The sequence below is a fragment of the Atractosteus spatula genome, chromosome 9, assembly GCF_055471065.1.
Source record: "Atractosteus spatula isolate fAtrSpa1 chromosome 9, fAtrSpa1.hap1, whole genome shotgun sequence".
Lineage (NCBI taxonomy): Eukaryota > Metazoa > Chordata > Actinopteri > Semionotiformes > Lepisosteidae > Atractosteus > Atractosteus spatula.
Window position 1 is genome coordinate 27,426,837 of NC_142714.1, and position 16,951 is coordinate 27,443,787.

At 39.1% G+C, this 16,951-nt stretch overlaps 1 protein-coding gene across 11 annotated transcripts in view; it reads left to right on the forward strand.

The window, feature by feature from the left end:
• Window positions 1–14,857, forward strand: part of gphna (gephyrin a) — a 475,089-nt gene extending 460,232 nt beyond the window's left edge. For 5 of the 11 annotated variants that reach the window (XM_088924523.1, XM_088924514.1, XM_088924515.1 and 2 more), the window contains 6 exons: window positions 2,435–2,508; window positions 3,279–3,343; window positions 9,303–9,404; window positions 12,387–12,490; window positions 13,121–13,217; window positions 13,843–14,857. In XM_088924523.1, coding sequence (XP_088780649.1) covers window positions 2,435–2,508; window positions 3,279–3,343; window positions 9,303–9,404; window positions 12,387–12,490; window positions 13,121–13,217; window positions 13,843–13,976 — 576 coding nt within the window. In that variant the 3' untranslated portion in view covers window positions 13,977–14,857. The remainder of the gene's footprint in view (window positions 1–2,434; window positions 2,509–3,278; window positions 3,344–9,302; window positions 9,405–12,386; window positions 12,491–13,120; window positions 13,218–13,842) is intronic. The other 6 variants (XM_088924522.1, XM_088924516.1, XM_088924517.1 and 3 more) reach the window with 2 other exon arrangements.
• The last annotated feature ends 2,094 nt before the right edge of the window (window positions 14,858–16,951 follow it).

Consider the following 16,951-nt stretch of genomic DNA (forward strand, 5'->3'; position numbering starts at 1 on the left):
GTGTGCCATTGATAACGCTTCAAAGTTGCTAATATGCCTACTTTTGATTAATTTATTAAAATGGTATTATATTAAAATAGAATCAATTATAAAATGAATATACCAAGATGGTGATCTTACTGTTTAGTGTGATCCTTGCCTTTGCTTTGTCCTGCTGAATTCTCCAATCTCCGAATCTATCCTAATATTCACTGCATTAACCTGGTTTTGTAACCTTAATACTATACACTTAATAAAAACAGAATAAGCAAGACTGTGAAGATAGCAAGCACAATTATAAGCTGTGTAGATAAAGCTTTCATACATCTACGTCAAATACTGCAGTTGACCAACATAAGCATTGACTGTCATGAACATTCCTTGAAAAATTAATTTAATCCTTGAATAATGTATTTCCTTTCATCTGGGTGTCTACCTAGAATGTAATAGAACTAAATTATCTTTTATTCCCACGGCTATCAACCTGCTTAATTTAGACAATTGATTGTGTATTTTACTTTATTTATATAATTATTTTTATTTATTTTTTCTCATCATACATGTACATGTATGTATTTTATTTGTTAATGTGTTTGTAATGTGTTATGTCTTTTACCTGCCTGCAAAGCAAATTTCACATCTAGAACAATAAATAAGTAAGTAAGCTGGGATTTATTCTAGGCAGTGATACCTCAGGATTGTGTGGGTCACTGAGTGTGCTCTGTCTTGTTTCTTTACACTTACTGTAACACAGCAACTTTTAAGTGACCACAGGAGAGCTCATACCTGGCCAAGGTAGACTAACACTTTTCATTTAGAAAGCCTTGTTTTGGATGAAAAAGTAACATTATTTAAACCTGGAAAAATTTTAGTTTTGCTAATGTTGTCATCATTAAAAAATAATGTGATGCCCTGGGGGTATTGGGCTGCTACCTGAACATTAACAGGCATGTCTAATACTCTGGAAATGCCCCTTTTCAGTCTGCTGGGGAATTTTCTTGCACCTGTACACACACTCTCCTCCAGAGTGATGTTAACATTGGCCTCCTCCTCAGGGTAACCTGAACACAAGGAATCACATACTCTGAGAGCCCAGTCTCCACCGCAACCACGCCAATGTCCAGCTTGGGATCCCTCACCTCTCCAAGCCTTTCGCTCACGGTTACTAGGGCTCATCGAGCTTCACCTTGATGACTTGTTAGGAGCCTCTCTGTTCCTAGCCACCAACGCAGAGCCTCCTGCTCCCACTGATGGCTACTGGTTCTCTCACCACCAGTCAGCCCTTGGACTTCCAGGTCCACCTCCAGCCGCTGGCGCCACCTCGTGACACCACCAGGATGGGTCTCACACACTGCTTAACATTCTTATTTGCCACCTCATGCAAAGATTCAACACACTTTCCCTAATTAAAATTACACATATACAGTACATATATATATCTCCGGTGCCTCATTCTCACGTCCCACACCTTCTGGCACACCTTCCAAGCCCCCAACCATCACTGCGCTTTCCTCACCTACAGATTCTGGCGCACCTTGAACCCCTGTCTAGGCACCACTGCTTACCTCACACAGCTTCTGTTAAGTGCATCTGCCCACTCCATGCCTTCTGTGTCAGTTTCGTAAGTCACCCAATAGTCATCACTCACCCAATAGCGCCCGCACCAGGAGCATCTCACACCTGCTGCTATCCTGCTTCAGCCCAGCTGTCTCACTGCTGAACCTCCGCATACAGGAGACCTAATCTCCCACGTCCTCTTACATCTGCAGATGTCCTGGCTCAATCTGTCTCAGGGAAGCATTCAGTGTGCTCTTAAACCACTCCTACAGCTGAGGTTTATTAACATTCGTTCTTCTCAGCTGTGGTTACTGAGGCAGCAATCTCAGTCGAGAGCACCTTCACACCAAATACATCCCACATGACTCCACAGTCAAAACAACAAGATGCCATTCATCTCATTTTGCTACGAGCTTAATGATCTGTGGCAAGCTAGTGTGTCCACTTCAATAACTCATAGCTTGTTCCAGATGTGTAAAGAAGTGCCTCTTTGTTATTTTCATTTGGCGATATCTCTTAGGAAAGTTTCTCTGGTTTCTGCTTCACTGTCTCACTAAGCCAGAAGAATTCCATTATTCCATTTTAACTCCCTTTCAGGATTTGCAGTCTGCTGTCATTGACAGTAGTAATTTTAGTTGCCCTTTAGTGTGACACAGAAACATGTAACAACAGGCCACAAAGCCCATAAAAATTTAAAGAAGGACACAGAGTAGTAAATTACACATGAAGGATCCAGTGAGAGTGTACTGCAGAAAACATTATGTGTTAAGATGTCATTGCATTTGGATTCTCTAACCACTGGTTTGCAGACCTTGTGTTTTGATTTACCTGTTCTTGCTGTAATTGTATGATTGGAAGTGTTCTTGTTCTTAGGAAGCATTTCCCTGTTTCCTTTCAGGATTATCTGAAGCAGGTGCTGGATATCGACCTTCATGCCCAGATTCACTTTGGACGGGTTTTTATGAAACCAGGGTAATTTTTTTTCAAGTGCAAGGTTCTGCAAGGCTAGCAGAACTAGGAGAACAAGGCTAGGAGTGTATGCTTCTCAGCAATACAAGCCAAGTTAATGGAGCAGTAGGAACCACTCTTCCCTCTTTACCAGAAATCCAAAACCAGTATAAGGTGAAAGCTGACACTATGCTTTGGGGAGTGGCATCCTCCAGATTGTGTCCATTAATATATCCAGAGCACTTTGGTATAACTAAAAGCTTTCATTATGTTTTGATCCAATCCAATTTTTTCCACATTTCCTCTCTCCAAATAGAGCTTATTTGCTTTTGTCAAGCAATCATGGAATTCCAAAATAAAATCTAATTTTAGTAACACAGCATATCTACAGGTAGTTCTGAAATAATTCACACATCCTTTTGCATTTTTACATTTAGGATGTAAATTATAACCCATTATAAATGTCTCAAGTAGAACAAAGTCCTTTTTACAATATTTAAAAACATTGAAATTTCTTAGGATAAAATCAACAATCAAAACATAACGTTTAAACATTTGTTATTAAATGTTAAAGGCATTTTAAAAAATAACAATGAAGATCAAAGTATTTGAGTGTTACTGTCTGATTTGGAAATTTCATTTTTTTAAATTCTCTCTACTCAAAAGGTGGCTTTTACATAAAGATTTCCCACTTCTCATAAACTATTGTTTTTTTTTGTGTCATAGCACATTGTCTTTTGAACAGCCCCAATCTAATAGAGTTCTCTTTCTTTTTCCTCTTTGTTTTCCTACAGTCTCCCTACAACCTTTGCAACCTTGGACATCGATGGTGCTAGGAAATTAATCTTTGCCCTTCCAGGTATTTGTGTGTTTGTATGTTGCAACATGTTTAATGTACTCTCAGCAGGGTGGCAGTTTGAACTGTATGCAGGTGAACTGAAATCTGGTGCAATTACTGTAAACTTTGTTTAATGCACAAAATAAAAGCTCAGTATTCTCAAGGGTTAGATACCCTGAACTTTTTGTAGTTGGTAAATTTGTTATAAAATTTTGCTTGTTTTTCTTTATTACAATGGACTTTAGCTAAATTTTCATAGCTGTATTTAAGTGAGAAATCTTTAGCTTTCTCTTCCACACATGTGTGTTGTGTCTTGCTAGATGTTCACCTTCAAACATGTGCAGTGAGCAAATTTAACTCTCTAGCAAAAAAACACTGAAAATCCTACTGTATGTGCTGTCGTTTTCTTTTAATCCATCTAGGACTTTCTATAGCAACTTTAATAGCAACTAGTATTTCATATACAGTAAAACCTTGATATTCATAAATTAAGTGACCACCAAATTCACCTATTCATGAGCGACGCAGTAGGAGCATAAATGTGGGTACCCACTTCCACAGTATTTTAATCTCACTGATCTATTTTCTCCGTGTAGTAAAGATATAGCCTGGCTAACAAACAGTTAACATATCTTTGTAGAATTGCATCATGTATTATGCTTTATTCAGTTTTCTTCAGGAAAGCGTTAGATGTGCGTTATGTGTAGATCTTCTATAAGAGTAGTGCCTGTACAGTATATGATGCAGCGGAATGTTAAATTAAAAAAACCTCCATGGTCACCTATGTTAACAGTCTCATTTCTTGCATGTCATAAAAAAGATGTTTTTTATTACTATACTATATTAAACTTTGTTACAGTACAGTAGTGATGCATTTATAATAAAAAACAAGATGTAAAAAGTAAATAAAATGAGCTCTATTTAGAATGAAAAAAGTACTAATACAGAGTAAGCTATAATATAACAGTGATCTAAGTTATTTGTTTTCATTTCAAATAACTTGAATTATAGTAGGAAGTCAATGGTTTTTTTTAAGTTTTTAAGTACTCATTTTCATTAAATCTATTTAGTACTAATGATTACTCATAGCCATCCATCTTCTAACTGGGTACTGGGTGGCTGGGGAGCCAGGCCTATCCTTGCAAACAATGGGAGAAAGGCAGGATACACCACAGGTGGGATACCAGTCTATCGCAAGGCATACACAGACAATAACACATATACTCCCACCAGGGCCAGTTTTTCCAGAAGCCAATTAACCTACCTGTATGTCTTTGGACTGTGGGAGAAAACCGGAGACCTAGCAGAAACCTAAGCAAGCTGGAGGAGAACTTACAGATAGAACCCATGTCCATTATTGAACCCAGGGCCCCAGCACTGCAAGGCAGCAATGGTAACCACAACACCACTCTACCACCCTAATTGCTATTTCTGAAATCCTGTTGTTAAAAGTTGAAACAAAAATATTACAACAGAAATGCTAGTTTCATGAGCCTAGCCTAGATAGTATGTTCTGTTTTTCCCACAAGATATTAATTCCTGCATTCATGAATTTGCCATCCACAAAAACCTTTTGGTACTTAACCCTTGAGAATACTGATGTTTCACTGTGTGCTTTAAACAATATTGATGTAATTCTATGTTATAGTAGTCATAGTAAGCAATGTAACAGTGGTATTTCCTGGAACCTGAAACACATGTGTCTGTATTTTCCTTACTTATTTTATCCCTGTTCCCTTCTTATTACAGTATGTGTGTTTTGAGTGACTCTGCTGTTCTTTCGTCCTATAGTCTGTTTTTTTCTACCCTCATTGACTATTCCAGAAAAGACTTTGAAACAGATTTCTTAGAGCCTGCTTCCAGGACTTACTGCACCTTTCTTTTTATTGCTAAAGTATTTTGAATCAACTTTAATATGCTTCCCCATGCCTTTTTCTTAACCAGTTTATAATACAAGCATTGCCAGTGGTTTCTAATCAACACTTGTTAATATAACTTGTAGGACATATAACAGTATTCGAACTATAAAACCTACAATAGAATGTAAAGATTAGGCAGTATTTAGGGTTGATGTAGGAACTAATGCAGTTCTGGTGATTTGGCATTTTTCAAAAATATCTCATATCCTTGCAACCCTGGTTACAAGTTCTGCTTTGCATAATTACAAGAAACCTAGAACAACTCTAGCAAACTTTACAGTTACTAGCCAGTTTATATATTGCTACAAATCTAGTAAAGCATTCTCAGAAATGCTAGTCATTCTTAAATTTATCTCAGAATTGGTTGGAAGTACACTTATTTATATAATAACAGTCACCAAAAGCAAAGTGTGAAATTAAACTGTTGTCTAACTGAAAATGAAAATTCTCAAATTAAAGGTGCTGTGTCCTATATAGTCATCATTTAGTATTTCATTGACCCTGGTTAACTTATTATCATTCTCCACTTTTGAACCTGATCAACCTTTATTTCAGTGGTATGAAGGAAGGACTCATTTTGACTCTGAAGTTGTTTGATTTTAGTGAGATTCCAGCGAAGCGAACAAATACAAATAGATTAACATTTTATTGTTTTGGAATATTTTAGAGATCTAACATCACCCTTCAGATATGGTGAAATTCATATGGCTGCCATCCTCCAATAATCATCTCTTATTTCATCTTAGATTTGGTTTTATTGGCTTTCAGTTGTGGATTACAATTGTGATAATTGTGTCATAATATTATTTAAACTAATTCTGGTTTTATAAATGGAGCACTGAGTAGTATTGTCTCCTGCATTTTAAACATTGCTAATTCTTGCTCCAATCCTGATTTAAAAGTGGTACAAAGACTACAAAATGACTTCTGTGTGCTTTTGAGAAGAAATGTATTTAAAACATATAGTGGATAAAATTTCTAAATAGCTATAAATAATGAACCATTAAATCTCTGATATTTGTGAACATTTCATCACCTATTTAGCAGTTACTGTAAATGTTTAAAATGCAAATGCCCTGCGCATTAGACTTTCCACTCTGGCACACAACCTAAATGATATCTACTGATCTGCCAGTCAGGGGAAATGATTCTCCTTTTAGTCTGTCAGGAAGCTGCATCAAGTAAGGAGGGAATTTGAGAATGTAAAAAAGTCTCTTTGACAAAGCTCCTGAGCCAAGGTTGTCCCTGTAAACCTTAACAATGACCCAGTACCACCCTATGTTTGTCATGTCATACACATCTTAGGTCTGGCCTTCCAGCCTTTCCTGCTAGTAGATATTGTGTTTGGTTCCAGCATTTTCATTGTGAAGGGCTGGATATTACCTGGTGTTCATGTTCCGTACTGCATAATAGCAGCCCCACTGACCATGGTCCTAGCAAGACCCTATCCTCTAGTGAGACACAGTAAATCGCAAGTTTTGGTAAATTCTTAAATGAAGTGTTCAACAAGACATCACAGTGCAGTCTAGTCAGTATGGCATTAATTATTGAACCAGGCGCTTTTTATGTTATAGTGCATAATGAGTAAGTGCAAACACTTCATCTTTTTCCCATTGGTAGATCAGAATGTATATCCTGAGTTGTACTTCTTAAATAAATGTATGCCACCTTCATCCTCAGGAGCCATGGGATCTTCTGAATTTCCTGTGGCACACAGCTTTCCAGTGACATCCTGTAAAGCTCTCTGCTTTAACTATAACAGGCACTATCTAATTCAGAGGCAATAAGCTATCTTCAAACAAGAATACTTACAGTATCTCTAGTATATCACAACAAAGTACAACAGTTTTGAGAAGCAGATTTAGTCTCTAAATTGGCACTAGTCCAAACTCTGTCTATGGCTGTAGTGGATAAATACAAGGCCCTCACTACAGTGCAGAAGCCTCTGCTGCTGATGGCTGAACAGGCTGTATCAGCCCCACAGGTAACTGGGTGATGTGGGCTTAGCAGGGACAGTAGGGATGCTGGGACAGGGTAGTTTTTCTTGTTACATCCCTGAGTAAGATCACTGCAGTGGGGTTTCCATTGGCTAGGCACTTATGCATATTAACATTGTAGTACTCTTCTCTAAGGCTTATTAGTTGTACAAGCTTCAACTATAAAATTCACCATAATGATAAAAGTGATGTAAAATTGTTTAGATACAGTATAATTCTAAATAGTTTTAATTCTAACACTGCACCATGTGTTGGCATTTCCTGACAAGTGAGTGTATAAAGTGTGCCACATCGGACTTCTTTTTCTCCCGCAAAATCCGCTAATTACCACTAGAGGGCACCCAAAGACCAGAAATAACGCTCTGTCCTCACTCTTCTGACTGCCGGATGGGAATGCTTCTCCAATACAATTTACAACTGCTGCGTTCACTAATAGTGGCGACAACATTAAATGCTCACGCGGCTGTTTAGTGTTCTCTTGCAGGACCTTGCCTCGAGACTAAGCGCACTATTTCCTCTTAAAAGGAAAAAAATCCTGTTCCTGTTAAAGAGCTTTTTTCAGCTTTTCTTTGGAAAAGCACTACTATTTCAAATAGATCCCTAGGCTGAGCCTCTGTCACCCATGGAAGAGATATAGACTAGAGTCATCGAAGCAGACATTCATTTGTCAAAACAGGCAAGCAGCTGCAGATCAATTGACTGGAAATTTCAACCTGGGTCAGTTTCATCAAAACGGTCTGCCAGGAACTTTAAAAAGCAGAATACCATTCATGATGTCTGGCAATGCACATTTGTCAATCCAGTCGTGCAAAGAGTACAGACAATGGATAAGTGAGATACAGATAAATGTGATCTAGTCGGATAAATCATCTTTCAGTATGTTCCTGACAACTGGGCGATTGCACATGTGGTGTCAATGTAAAGACATTTACAGCCCTAAGTGCTTGGTTCCCCATACACTGAAGAAATCTGGTGGGTTTATGATATTTGAGAGGTCCATGTTTCTTGCCATGGTTTGGGTGCAGTCATTTCCTTTTTTGTTTCTTTTTTGTGTGCTATCTGAAGTTCTAATGGCGCTTTCTCAGTTTTCTTGCAACACCAGTCTCCCTTGATTCTTTTGAAAAGAACTGCTCTTCTCCATTCAGCCCAATGGTCCAAGTTTGAGCTGATATTGAGACTTAGTTCAGCAGAAGTCCCTGACTGAAACCAGACTCTCCAGGTTCAGTCTTCAGTATTCATCTTTTCTTAAAATAAGCCACTGGAACCTGGATTCACCAGATTTATTTTCATTATTGAGAAGTGCCATGAGTTAAGAATAGAGTGATCTGGGAATACAGCAGAGATCTCCCTTTATTGGGATTTCTTCAGGTATCTAAATGCACCTTTCATTGTATGCGTTTTAAAATGTGCTAAGGTGCTGATATGTGAAGTACTGTATTACATACTGTATCATACAGGTTTGGCTCCGATCTTAGTTTATGTTCATGACCCCTTAAATGACTTTTTCAGCATCCAAAAAAAAGTGTTTGTTCACGGATCACACCCTGAGTGTGTACTACAGAGAAATCAAATTCAAATAGTGGAAAACATCTTTTGTTTTCTGTAAGTGTTTTGCAGCCCCAAAAGAATGTCACAAATAATGTGAAAGCACACTTCATTTACAAGTAGTAATCACAACTGCCATTGTGGATTTTTCTTTAATTTTCAGTCGATACATTTCACAAATAAACCTTGCAAACATTTTTGGAGCTAGAGTGGCACTTAATTATATTTTCCCTAACTTACATGTCATTCATTTCAAGTCTTAGCTTTCTATTCTCAGTGATCTCAGCTGAATGTGAATACCTGCAAACACAGGGAACCCTTATGGTTACCAGACTGCAGTACTCACTGAGACACAGGGAATAATGGGGTTGCACTGTGCTGAAGTTTGAGTCCTTGGTGACAGTTTGCTGCATTTTCACCCCCACATTTTCCCCACTGTGTTTCCCTCTTCCCCCTCCCGCTCCTGTGCTCAGAGGGGCAGATTGCGGTGACTGCTCAGTCTGTTTATATTCCCCAAAGGTAATTTCAGCTTCAGAGACACAGGCTCCACCTTCCTTGAAGCCTGCTTGCCACCACTTGACTCTGAGCCAAGCAAGCAAACTCCCACTGCCACGCGTGGAAGTAGGTGGCTATACATGTTGCTCAACAAGCTTGACTGTACAGGTAGCTCAGAAAACGGAATGTAAAAATACAAAGAGTGTAATGGTAACTACTGAGCACTCATTTGCATGTGAAGAAAAGTCAAGGTTACTGTTCCATAACTAAATAAAAAGTAAAAAAAAAAACATACAGGACACTGCACCTTTTATAAAGCAAACTCAAAATTTATCTTAATGTGGAGAAGAAAAAGGCAAATGTGGACATTGATTTCCATGTATCAGCATTTTGTTCTGTTTTCTGAGAAAGTGTCTTTTTGATGAGTGTTTTGTGATTGATGATTTGTAACAGATTTCCCCTTGGCCTATGGCCCTTTTTGTACCCCCAGCACTGACACTGCCTTGTCTGTCTCATACCAAATATGCAATTTTAGTTACACAATTCAGGAAATTAATTGTATTTCAAGTGAATATGACTTTCTCTGGGATTCTCTTCAGTTTGTTATCAAAACATCAGAGACCACAAATCATTTTTAGTGATGAAACTAAATCTGAAAATTTCAGAGATGAATGTGCTGCATTAGCCTATTGTTCTTCAGCATTATAATGATCGCTACAAAAATTAAAGAGTAGTGCTATAGTGGCTCTAGGTCATGTTGGTAGCAGGTTTTATGTATTATGTAATTGTGGGGTTTGGAGGGGGTACCTATGGATAGAACCAACTATATTTAGGCCTGGGTTTCCTATTAGTTATGAATCTGGACCTGCATGTTGCACTTGATCTGAACTAAAAAGACTAAACCTACTACAGCATACCATAGCGCTGAACCTGCAATAGTCATTACTGGTTACATTGGTAACCTATCTCTCTAGAAATGTGATAAAGGTATTGGTGATGAACAGCTCTGCTCAGTGCAGAAAGGCTGAGGACTTCTTTCAGTGCAGATTAGACCAGCATTTTTCATCTTTTTGGCCTGACAAAGCCCAAAAATCATTTTCTTTTGGCATGGCACTGTTCATGTCATGCCTAACTGATTTAAATATTAATATCTTCATAAAGTTGTGGAAATGCAGAACCTGCACCTATGCTTTGCTGTATTCTTTAAATGTTTAAGAGAAACATTCCAGGATACCTGGAATTATTTTTAAAGCAGAGCATGAGCAGAGATATGCTTTTAGACATGACAGGTCTGTCATGTAGGACTGTGTACAACTGCTCTGGAATTATACACCCTGCAACAGTGTGTCCTGTAGGACTGTGTACAGCTGCTCTGGAGCTACACACCCTGCAACAACAACAACAATAATAATTCCATCCACTTATTTAGTGCTTTTCTGGACACTACACTCAAAGCACTTTACAGGTAATGAGGACTCCCCTTCACCACCACCAATGTGCAGCACCACCTGGATTATGCAACAACAGCCATAGTACACCAGTATGCTCACCGCAGACCAGTTATCAGTGGGGAGGAAAACAGAGTGATGTTGCCAATCCTTTTTTTTTTATGTTGCCAATTCATATATGGGGATTAGTAGGAGGACATGATTGGTAAAGGCCAATGGGAAATTTGGCCAGGACACCGGGGTAACACCCCTACTCTTTTTGAGAAATGCCCTGATATTTTTAAGGACCACATAGAGCTTTACGTCTCATCCAAAGAACGGTGCTTTTTACAGTATAGTATCTCCGTCAGTGTACTGGGGCATTAGGACCCACACAGACTGCAGGGTGAGCGCCCCCTACTGGCCCCACTAACACCTCTTCCAGCAGCAAACATAGCTTTCCCAGGAGGTCTTCCATCCAGGTATTGGCCAGGCTCACACCTGCTTAGCTTCAGTGGGTTGCCATTTGTGAGTTGCAAGGTGACATAGCTGCTGGAACAATGTGTTCTGTGTGTACAACTGCTCTAGCTGTGCACACCCTGCACCAGTGTGTCATGTAGAACTGTATACGATTAATCTGGAACTAAACACCCTGCACCATTGTGTCATGTAAGACTGTGTACAAGTGCAGGGACAGGGCTTGAGACAATTTTCAAGTATGTGCTCCTGGGAGAAAAAGGGGTTGTCTGTAGCATTCTCCTCCTGGAACTAGCAGCTGTTAATAGTACTGCTTATTGTGTTTACAAGTCAATTAAAATGCAACTCGTTTGAACACTTGCTCAAACACTCTACTGTACATCCTCCTTTTGGCAGGGGCTAGTGGCACTATTTCTTCTTTGTTCACTAATAAAACTAAAATTTTAAGTAGAGTAAAAGTAAAATACATGGGAAAATGCTTGTCTGACCAGACAGAATTAATAGGCTTTTTATGAGTGTTGTATGGATAAAAGTTAGAACTCCAAGTGTGGTTCAAGTGCCTAAGCACTGGTTGAGTTCTGTGAATCCAGGTTCAAACCTGGGTCATGTCACTAGCTGACTGTGACCAGGATTCACCAAATCTCAGTGCACAACTGGTTGAACACCTCCAAGGGTGGGATTAGTCATCCAAGACCCTCAGTGAAAGTGACCCCTGTGGCCTCCTGGACACTTGCAGACATATTGTGCTGTCAGTGAGGGACTGTGTTGCCTGTGAAGTGTTAAAAAATGAATGACTCAAAATTAGGGGGGTCAAAGGAGTTATTCTATCCTGTGTGAGGTTGCGGAGTTTTAGCTGCAAGTATGCGAGGTGCAAGGAAAAACACACAATTGGCTATTCCGAATCAATAACTGGCAATTTAGCATTTTTTTTTAAAAAGGTTATACACTATACCTGTGAGTTCATACTTCACAATTAAAATATTCTTGAAGAACTTTATCTTAGTGTCCATCTCTTACCAGTTTATTCACCTTTAAAATAAACACACGCAAATGGGAAAAGTAGCACAAATAATGTAAGATGCCTCATCTCAGAAGTAAGCAAACATCCCATCTTGTTTGTTTACCTCCATTCAAGTCCTCTGTATGGAGTTACTGTACCTCAGTGACATTACTTCTCTCAGTCCTACTACTCCTTTTCTTGCAGGCAACCCAGTGTCTGCTGTGGTCACTTGCAATCTATTTGTCATTCCTGCTCTAAGGAAAATGCAGGGAATTTTGGACCCAAGGCCAACCATTATTAAGGCCAGGGTGAGTAACTTCTCTAAGGAAATCAAGCAGTGGTTCTAATCATGATTGTTATTGCAATAGTATACAAAGAGTTGAAGTATAAAACTCAGAGATCAGATGGAATGTAAACTTGAAGATACTGATTCTCACTAAGAATCATTGGAAATCCTCACTGGACCTCATAAGCGGTTTTCGAACTTGAATACATTTTTTATTTCTGCTGTGGGTAGCCAGGACTGTGGTGTAGTGGACACGAGAATAATATGTTTGGACCTTTTTGCTATTTTGGAACTGTTAAACATTAAACAAAACAAAAATGCATAAGGGTTTATATATCCTAGAAAAGGTAGATTCAGAGATCTATGCACTCCAGAAAAGTGTCTTCACTTGTTAAGCCTAAATGTGGCTTAATAGAATATTGCTGCTTCCACTAAGTCTTGTTTACATACAGTATATGTTTAGATAACTTTAAACCAGTAAAGACACCATATGTTTGTTTCTGATGTTATTTTACCTTATTACATATGGATTCATGAGGAATGGAGAAGTAGCCGATACCTTCTCAGTGCTGGGGTCATAAAGCTCATGAACATTCTTCCCATCAGTACACTGCCACTGCAGATAGCTCATTCTAGCTTGTCTCACCTATAGTTATCCTGTGATGTAAAGCTGGACCCACGGCCTGAGTACCATCGCTGCATACTGACCTGGCATCACCAAGAACCACTGCCATGGGCACAAAGTACAGGTAGGAGTAGCCATTTCTAACCATCGTTTCAAATGAGTGAGATGCTCTCGTCTTGTTTTCCTTTAATAATTTCTAAATGCTTTTGTTTCATCTAAACATAAAATAGTAAGAACACAGGAACAGGTAAAAGTGAAAGGAGGCCATTTCTCCCATCTTGCTCATTTATTATGGGTCTCTGAGTGTCACTAACATAGCTGGACAGTTTTTCCCTGATCTCCACCTTTCTTTTTGCATAGAAATGTCTCCTGCCTTTAGTCCTAAATGCACGCCCTCTTTGTTTTTTGTTTAATATCCTCTCCCCCCTTACCTTGCAAAACTTCAATTTTCTGAGAGGTAAAGACCACCTTCAGCCTTCACTTTGAATGACAAATTTCATTTAGACATACGAACACATTAGCATTTGGACCCTGCCTACATTCATAAAAAAACAGATCCACATTACACCTGGTCAAAACAGCCCCACTGATAGAAGTAAAATCTTGAGTACTGGGTTAAAATCAGTAGTTCTTGTGTTCCTTGGGTTCTAATGTGTGTGGTTTTTTTTTTGCTTGGGGGCTCCTCTGGACTCTGAGGATACCCAAGTGAAAAGCACATTTCAAACCAGCATTCTGTGCCTCTCATGCAGGGAACCAGATGAGTAGCCGCCTGATGAGTATGCGCAGTGCGAATGGACTGTTGATGCTACCTCCAAAGACAGAGCAGTATGTGGAGCTCCACAAGGGGGAGGTGGTGGATGTCATGGTGATTGGCCGACTATGATGTCATGGTTGAGAGGGGAGTGGTTACGGTGCATGTCCACATATCATTGACTGTATCCTGTAATATGCAACGGCACAGCTAGTTTTTATTGATTTGGATAAAGTTGATCAGTGTAGTCAACATCTTGAACACAAATTAAAAGAATTGAATAAACAGTATTTCAAAGAAAATAAATATAATAACTTTTAAGAAAAAGTCTAAAAATAAGAGATTTATTCTGTAAAATAATATATTAAGGCAACTTTTTTCTCTTTCATTGCAATTGCTTAGTGTGTTTAATGCTAGATCTTATAGCAGTAGCATTTTAAATAGCTGTAGGTGCCTGCGAAACTTGTGTTATTTTCTCATCTTTAAAAAAAAAATAAAAATCCAAAAATATTGCAGATACTAAGTGCCCCTAGCAAGGCTGTCTGCTTCCTTTATATTAGCATAGATGACACGGCTATTTCCCTTATTAGTCTGCTTCATAACTGCTTCACAAAGAGCTTTGCTTGTCGTTTATCTTGTGAGTCGTGTTTATGTGCACAGTGCCAAAAGCAAAGAGGCAGCGTGTGGGTCTGGTGGCACTACCGACGCCGCATTCCGGAAGCATCCCAGCAGCCACCTGGCTCGGCACGCCGCCGCCTGTGAGGGTGGAATCACTGGAAACAACCTTTTGATTAAACAAAAAAATAACCTCCTTAAGTGCTGACAGCCTTTTTAACCAACTAATCAAAAAATGTACAGAAATAAAAAAGAAACATGTACAGATATAAGTGAACCAGCATTCATGTGGAAATTAACAAGCAATGGGAGATATTGAACAACTCTGTACTATAATGTTTTCTGTAATGATATTAAAACTGATAAAAAATAAAATTCCTTGATCATTATGTAAAAAATATCTTGACTGTGTTTCCTTTTTAATGTCAAAGATTTTCCATTCCTATGAAAATAGTTGGACACTGAAGGTGAGTTGTGCTTGTCTCTCCTTTTGGTTCTATTAAAAATAATACTCCTGTTTCCTGAATGAAAGTGGGAAGTTCTGCCCCTCAATCTGCACTGAACACCACAGTTGCCCTCTGCACCTGTGCACCTTCAATCTGTTTGGCACAAAGATTCAGCATCACTACCAGATGAATGAGGAGCAGCGAGCTTTAATGGAAAAAGAAGACAGCCAGCAGAGATGATTTAAGAGAAAATAAAGAGGTGCCAATCAAGAAGGGATGTGTAAGTGCAAAAAGTTAAAGTATCTGTTATTCCCAGAGAGTCTCCCATCCAAGTACTAACCAGGCCCGTCCCTGTTTAGTTTATAAAATAGGTTAGTTTCTTATAGTTTCTATCAGTTAGTTAGTTATAGTTTATTTAAAAAATTCTCTTTCTTCATGAAAGAATCATTGCAGTCAACCTGCAATGGCCAGTCTGAGAACGCAGCAGTCTCCTTTTTGAGAAGTCAGACAGACCTGGGGTACTATCTGCACGGAGGTTGTATGTTCTTCACATGTTCACGTGGGTTTCCTACAGCCTTCAGCTGTACAGTAGCTCATCAAACCATTAATTCCCTAAAGCTGCACTTTCCTAAATGGCCTATCACAGTCTCACTAGCAGACAAACCATATAAATCTGCAGGGGATACCAGATTCCACACTGCGGATAACGGTATCCCTGGAGTATCACATGAGTGAGTGTGGCTTCTGTAGGAGACGTATAGTAAAGGGATACTATGTTGTGCAGTTAACATGGCTAAGGTGATTTTTCTGCCTACCGATAAAATATTTCAGGCAAAGAAAAAATCCAAGCAAACTGTCTTTTTATGTTTATATCGGTTCCTCTCCATGAGTTAGTGTAATGCACATTAAGACAAAATGCATAGGAAGACGTAATTGCTGATTAACACCTCATTTCTCATAATTGTCATACTAATAATACAAAAAATGCTTCTGTGAGTCTTGTTTTTGTTCGGGACATGTAAATCATTGTGATACTTATGTAAACCTGAAATTTAGAATTGTGCGTTACTCCTACAGACAATACGATATGTGTTCATGAGCAGGCAAATCATACCTCTGATTTTCAGTGCACATGCGCACTTTAAAAGGGGATACAAATTTCAACGGAATACTGAATTCGATACTAACCCGGCACAAACGCAACACTAACGAATAAGAGCGGTTCGGTTCCCCTGTGATGTTGTAGGGGGGGCTGAGTGACGTCATGACCCCGAGAAAACAACAGCAAAGACGCAGCACTAACGAATTAGGAGGTCAGAGACCTCCTGGGAAAAACTAAAGTTACTCCTAGAAGAGGTGTTAGTGGAGCCAGGAGGGGGCGCTCACCCTACGGTCCATGTGGGTCCTAATGCCCCAGTATAGTGAAGGGGACACTATACTGTAAACAGGTGCCGTCCTTCGGATGAGATGTAAAACCAAAGTCCTGACTCTCTGTGGTCATTAAAAATCCCAGGGTGTTTCTTGAAAAGAGTAAGGGTGTAACCCCAGCATCCTGGCCAAATTTCCCATTGCCCCTTATCAATCATGGCCTCCTAATAATCCCCATCTATGAATTGGCTTCATTACTCTGCTCTCCACTGATAGCTGATGTGTGGTGAGTGTTCTGTCGCATCAGCCAGGTGGATGCTGCACATTGGTGGTGGTGGAAGGGAGTCCCCATTACCTGTAAAGCGCTTTGAGTGGAGTGTCCAGAAAAGTGCTATATAAGTATAAGCAATTATTATTATCCTGTATATTTTAGGACAAATACTGTTCTTAAATTAAAATACTGTACAACATTAAATTGTCAGGGACATTCAATTATATAAAAACACGAGACAGACAAAGTAATATTAACGTACTTATTAGATTAATTGAAATGTTCTGATTCAGAGCCCCTGCAGTTTGTGCTTATTGGAACAACAACAATGGAAAGCCCTCAGCACCATATTGGGCACAAGTTTAGTTGGTCTCCAACTTTCGCACGTTTGTTCATTGCAATTGAGC